This window comes from Pecten maximus, chromosome 1 (genome assembly GCF_902652985.1).
Source record: "Pecten maximus chromosome 1, xPecMax1.1, whole genome shotgun sequence".
In the NCBI taxonomy this organism is placed as follows: domain Eukaryota; kingdom Metazoa; phylum Mollusca; class Bivalvia; order Pectinida; family Pectinidae; genus Pecten; species Pecten maximus.
The window spans coordinates 23,776,199-23,783,084 of NC_047015.1; the positions used below are offsets into that span (position 1 = coordinate 23,776,199).

The 6,886-nt window shown below is 33.5% G+C and overlaps 1 protein-coding gene across 3 annotated transcripts; it reads left to right on the forward strand.

Annotated features, from left to right (window-relative positions):
* Positions 1–95: 95 nt before the first annotated feature.
* Positions 96–6,643, forward strand: LOC117328356. 3 transcript variants are annotated; one of them, XM_033885886.1, is made up of 3 exons: positions 96–4,037; positions 4,081–4,107; positions 4,298–6,643. In XM_033885886.1, the coding sequence occupies exons 1-3, from the start codon at positions 3,121–3,123 to the stop codon at positions 4,407–4,409; spliced, it is 1,056 nt and encodes a 351-aa protein (XP_033741777.1). In that variant the 5' UTR covers positions 96–3,120; the 3' UTR covers positions 4,410–6,643. The 3 variants fall into 3 exon arrangements, with proteins under 3 accessions (XP_033741777.1, XP_033741785.1, XP_033741791.1); XM_033885894.1 differs by having other exon boundaries at positions 96–4,107; XM_033885900.1 differs by having other exon boundaries at positions 4,081–6,643.
* Positions 6,644–6,886: the final 243 nt, after the last annotated feature.

Here is a 6,886-nt window from a genome sequence, read left to right on the forward strand (position 1 = left end):
AATATGATGGAACTGGTATATGACATACTATAACTTTCTAGGTGGTTGGTGGGGTACTGGGGTGGGGGGTGGGGCGGGGGGTGGGGGTCATATGATGGTCGAGTGTGTGTGTGTTTGAACTTCTAATCATGAGTTTACATATTATGTTGTGTGTATAGATAAATTTTAAGGTCAAGATTTGTGATATTTAATTGCTTTCATAATCAATGTTCTAGTGTGAGACATTTTCTGGACAGTTATGTCATTGTAACATAACTAGAAAAATAAGTTTTAACTTAAAACATTTTTTTTTAACTGCTATGTTGCTGTTAATAGGTCTGTTTATACAAATCTGATTAATACCAGATATCAGTTAGCCTGACCTACATACCATTATATGATAGATCCAGTCTCTGTGTTTATTGAGTGAGTTTCATCATTGATAATCCTTAACATTTATCAGTGTTTATTATTTGACCATGTGTTGATACTTTTCCTATTCATCATGTCAAGTGGTCAAAATAAAGTTAAAGTAATTAACAATGACTGAGGTAGGCTATGATTGACCACCATATTACACAACTTCATCTGATATCTCATCTTTATAATGTCACAAGTCCATTACCTGTGTTTGGTACAGCACTATTAATCGAAAAAATCCCCGTTTTTAATTTTCCTTTTGAATGCATACAAAATGTGTGAGGATCATTCTTGTATTGATATCATTGTAACCCATTGAAATTTTTTTTTTTAGTTCTTTTCGGGGTAAATTATATTTGCATATCAGGCAGATTAAAGTTTCAATGGGTTTAATTCTAAGATTTCGTTTTCCCTTGATAATGACTTGGGAGTGGTCTGTATTGCCAGTCCTTTCCAGTTTCCAGTTGTAACTGGTTATACATGTATATATAATGAAACATAAACCTGTTTTACATGAATAGACATATCATTAGTATACATATTAGAATATACCCAGTTGTGTTGTATATCTACAATTGTTTACCTGTGATAATCAGGAAATCCATTAAACTAGGAAAACATTTACAATTAATTGTCTCCATTCTCTGTATCTTTATTCAATATCTGAAAACCTGGCAATATTGATAACTAAAGCAGACTCATTAATAGGAAATGGGACATTGATGGCTTATTGCTGTACATAATTACTGCTTAGTAAATGAAAAAATAGGATTTCTTCAATGCTCAATGAATACAAACATCACCTGTAGTATATACCAGTGCATATTTTTTTCATTTGTATATATTGATGAAAATACCAGTATATTTTGTTTTAGAAGTATTCTTTTCACATCTGTGCTCAAATATAAATATATTTACTGTTTAAGAAACATGCCGTTTATCACATCATAATCATAGCTGTTATAAACCTCCATAAAGTTATATATTAAAATTCCCCAAAGTAGAACATGATATATATAGTATACATGTATTATACATTGCTCTGAAAGGTTGTGTCATTATTGTAATACACAGGTACGTAGGTATTGTATATATTATAAATTATGCTACTTAACTGTCTTAGGCACTTAAGGGTATATGCTAACCTTATACTGTCTGAGACACTTAAGGGATATGCTACCTTTTTGTCTAAGACACTTAAGGGTATATGCTACCACCTAGCCATCAGGATCTACGGTTATATGCTTGGATCCTTATTGTATAAGGCAGTTGTGCATAATTTTATTCACACATATATCTGCTGGTTTCATTGAAACTGATGTTCATTTCATAGATTGTATCATGAAATAAGTTTAATCACTCATATGGGTTTATGTGTGAGGAAACCTGAGTACCAGGAGAAAACCCATCTGACAGATTAGACATAACTTCTTTTTTTTTCATTTATTTAAGAAATTCAACCTTGTAATCTTGTTGAATGGTGAGCAGGCTGTCCACCTTTTGTTGATAAAAAATGCAAGGATAACTGTGTTACAATGTAGGTACATTTTGATGGACATGCCGTTTCACAAATGAAATATTCAAATGTAGGAGTGATTTAATATTCTTGTAAATGTATACTGTATATAAAGTGATGGCACTGCAGAGCTGTATACCAAATATTTTTGGTAAAAATTAGTTATGAGATAAATTCAGTGTTGTCTACCATCATAAGCTCATATATCATATTTTAGTATAATAGTTTTGTTAGGAGGGAAAAGTCATACTCTAAACTTACCTATTTTAGTAGTACTTGTAGTCTTATTTTAAAGCTTTTTACTCACGAAACAAGCTGCATAATTTGCTAAATTAATTATGATCATGATACATTGTGTATTGTTTCTACATTGCAAGTATATTCTGTATTGTGAGTATACTAATAGATTATATCACTGGTCTGGTAAATTTGATAATGCACAAAAAATAGTGCCAAAATGAGTGTATTCATTCCATTGTTAACCAGTGAAAATCGGAAATAATCCATTAGATATTGATTAGATATTAATTTATACCTGGTTCACTGCTTTTTGCATTAACCATTTAGAATGTTGCCTTCTATTGACTGTATATTGAAATTCATTAATTCTCCAACTCACAGACAAATGAAGTGACAATAATTAAGTGGTTATTTAACTGTACCTTTGCAGTACATTGCCGGTTTTACTAAATTACTAACAGTTACAACAGTTAGTAAGTAACAGCACAAAGTTATAACATTTATCACGATAGGTGACATGATAATAAACAGTGATTTTAATATAAGTTTGTACCAAAGGGATCAGTTCTGATATTTCTCTGCTTGAAATGAAGTATTTTTTTCAATAGCAGATAAGCATTTGCCTGGCCTTTTAATCAGGCAGATTAAATAGATAACAAGCACGTTCATGAAGTTAATTACCAGTTATAGATTCACCATAAAACAGGAATGTTTCCATTACAATATTAGCCAACACTGGACCCTTGAGAACCTCTGATCGAGTATTAGAGCCTGTAACTACATAATCAAGAGCAGATCACTTTTCAAGATAATTGTTCTCATACCCTGGATAGGGATATCCACAATTTCATTGATGTGAAATTTTCTTATCTCACCCTAGAGTTAAGACAAGCTACACAAGCCCTTTGTACATTAATTCTCAACAATTGTATGATGTCACATAAATACACTGCCCTTTTACTTGTATGGAGACAGTGTATCCTTTACTTGTACAGAGACAGTGTATCCTTTACTTGTACGGAGACAGTGTATCCTTTACTTGTACAGAGACAGTGTATCCTTTACTTGTACGGAGACAGTGTATTCTTTACTTGTATGGAGGGAGTGTATCCTTTACTTGTACGGAGACAGTGTATTCTTTACTTGTACGGAGACAGTGTATCCTTCACTTGTATGGAGGGAGTGTATCCTTTACTTGTATGGAGACATTGTATCCTTCACTTGTATGGAGGGAGTGTATCCTTTACTTGTATGGAGACAGTGTATCCTTTACTTGTACGGAGACAGTGTATCCTTTACTTGTATGGAGGGAGTGTATCCTTTACTTGTATGGAGACAGTGTATCCTTCACTTGTATGGAGGGAGTGTATCCTTTACTTGTATGGAGACAGTGTATCCTTTACTTGTACGGAGACAGTGTATCCTTTACTTGTACGGAGACAGTGTATCCTTTACTTGTATGGAGACAGTGTATCCTTTACTTGTACGGAGACAGTGTATCCTTTACTTGTATGGAGACAGTGTATCCTTTACTTGTATGGAGGGAGTGTATCCTTTACTTGTATGGAGGGATGTATCCTTTACTTGTACGGAGACAGTGTATCCTTTACTTGTATGGAGACAGTGTATCCTTTACTTGTATGGAGGGAGTGTATCCTTTACTTGTACGGAGACAGTGTATCCTTTACTTGTATGGAGGGAGTGTATCCTTTACTTGTATAATGGAGACAGTGTATCCTTTACTGGTACAGAGACAGTGTATCCTTTACTTGTACGGAGACAGTGTATCCTTTACTGGTACAGAGACAGTGTATCCTTTACTTGTACGGAGCAGTGTATCCTTTACTTGTACGGAGGCAGTGTATCCTTTACTTGTACGGAGGCAGTGTATCCTTTACTTGTACAGAGAGAACTGTAGCAAAAATAGTAAAAATCAGACATCTCTTCCATCCATCCCTGATAAAGTCTTGTGCCCTCTTATGATTGACAGTTGTATCTGGAGTCGTTTCCTATATTTCATCAGATAGATTAAAAGATTTATATTGTTCATATTTATTATCATACTCCATTAGTTCAATCTTTTGATTGATTGTTGCTTCATGTGAAAACTGCTTGTATACATATTACGTATTTAGCCTTTTAATCATACAAAAGTTCTGACTTCATTAATTGGTATTTGATATTGATGAATGATCCATCAGTACATTTATCTATCATATGTAGTGAGCTGTTAGGAGCTGTTGGGTTATACTAACATTGTCAATGTAAGAATATTTAAGATGACATGGACATGAGTGAATACAGGTGGACTGTGACATCCATTGGTGGCATGGGTTGACACATAAGGAGTGATAGTTAAAACTGGGGCTTATAATAATAAAACATGTGTCCCTGGTTGAAAGCCTCATTGAAAGGGTCTTATATAATGAAACGAATAACAGGCTGCCCTATTGTAATTTCCTTGAGTGATGAACTGTTTTTCATGTGTTGTAGATACAGAACACATTTCATAAGTCATACATCCCTCACAAAGCTGCTTATATGTCAAAATGTAATTTGGCATTACCTTGAAATAGTGCCAAAAAATGAAGAACACTTAAGTTCTTGAATTAGCTGAAAATGTTTTAAAGTAAGCTGACACAGAGTTAGCATTAGAAATGCAATATGCTTTAAATGGAAATATGTCACTAGACAAAGAATGGCAATATTATAATGGAACTTCATCTTTAGTCATTTGCTGGCAATATTTTAATGGGGATTTATCTTTAGCCATTAACTGGCAATATTTTAATGGAACTTTATCATTAGCCATAGACTGGCAATGTTTTAATGGGACTTTTTTTACTAGCCATAGACTGGCAATATATTTAAAGATTATATCAATGGGACTTTATGACTAGCCTTTAATTGGCAGTGATTTAATGGGACTATGTCAGTAGCCATTAACTGGCAATATTTTGATGAGGCTACGTCAGTATTGCCATAGACAAGCAATTTTAATGGGACTTTATCACTAGCCATTAACTGGCAATATTTTAATGGGAGTGTGTCAGTAGCTATTAACTTGCAACCATGAATAAAAAACATGTATAGTTAACCTTAGACTGTCAATGTTTTAAAGGTACTATAGAGTGCAATTTTTTTAGTATGTAGTTAATTAACCCTTTAAGCCCTGATGATGCATTAATGCATCACCGTGCCGGGGCCGAATGATGCATTAATGCATCACCGTGCCGGGGCCGAATGATGCATTAATGCATCACGGAAGTAGATTTTTTTCTGCATTTTTTTGAAGTGATGATACGGCGATTTAAATAATCATGACTGATTCTTACTTGAATGAGATAATGTTTGGCAATAAATAATGAAATTAACAATACGTAACACAACTTTAGATGTCTAAATTTACGTATAACGTCCAACTTGTTTTAAACTTCTGCTCTCGAGAACTTCCGGTCGGACGGGAGCGAGTAAACAACTGGAAATATCTTGGATGGAATACTATTTTTACCCATATACTGTCAATGACATTGTGAAATTTGTCTTACTTAAATAAGACGGATCACAATATGTAATAAGACATCTAAGTATCTAAGGAAGGGAATATCTTGTGTTTAATTCCAGTGAGTTCTTTTGACCCATGCCTTAATTTATCATATGTAATAGTCTAATATATTCTGTACCAGACTATATTATTTACAATTACATGAATTAGATCCATTACACAATATCTATATATAGATGAATTGTGATCAATTTACTTCAGTGCAAAACTAAAGCATATCTTCTACAAAATTATTTACTTCAATTCTTTTACTTACAAATTATGAACTGAATTCCAAACCTGAATCTCACCACCTTCTATTATCTTAAATTTTCAGCGGGGACAAAAAAAGTATGGCCGTGCTTGTGATCTATATGTAGGGTTTACACTACACTGCAATTCATGTGATAGTTGTCTGCTTTTGATTTCAAAATGACATTATCAAAAAAAAAAGATTATGAATCACTGTGCATTGTTAAAGTGTGTGTTCCTGTTTATTTTTCAATTCAGAGCAATTACACTTATCTTATCTGAAATCTTCACTGTTACATAAGATATAAATAGCTGGTTTTCTAATCACAGACTGTTTTCATATGAGTTTGCAAATTAATACTGAGGGTGTTGATAATTGAAACTAGGTATTTGTAATGAATTAGTGCTTTTGTATTATCTGCAACTATAGTCATGATGACCATATGAATTGTTAAACCTGTGTATTAAGAATTCTGCTGGACAACAGCAGATCTGTTATTACTGGTAGGGACCGTTACCAGGGTCACTTAGTCGAGTCATTGTTTGTACCATAGCCTTCATCATGCGGCTCTGATGTTAGGTGTTGATAGTCTATCACTGTGTTGTGTACCCAAGCATCTCCGGTGTAACAGATGGGATTGTGTGTAGCAATTGAAAAACTGTTGTATATCATTAAAGTGTTAAGCAGACAATATAAGTCTTTATGAGTTTTTTTTCATTGAAACAAACAATTCATATAATTTCATGATATATATGTTACTGCAATGTTTAAACCAATGAAGACATAGAAAAGGATGTTATCTCAGAAATGATTTGCTGTACTTTAGGTGCCGAGAGATCACCAACAAAACCTTATAGCACATATATAATCATGCACTCACCAGTGGGTATACATAAACATATTTCAAGGGTCACTACCCAACAGTTAACCATAA

Coding starts and splice junctions, on each gene's coding strand:
- LOC117328356 (XM_033885886.1), top strand. CDS start 3,121: ATGGAGACAGTGTATCCTTTACTTGTACAGAGACAGTGTATCCTTTAC. Junction 4,038..4,080: donor TATCCTTTACTTGTACGGAG/GCAGTGTATCCT, acceptor TGTAGCAAAAAT/AGTAAAAATCAGACATCTCT. Junction 4,108..4,297: donor ATCAGACATCTCTTCCATCC/ATCCCTGATAAA, acceptor TTTAGCCTTTTA/ATCATACAAAAGTTCTGACT.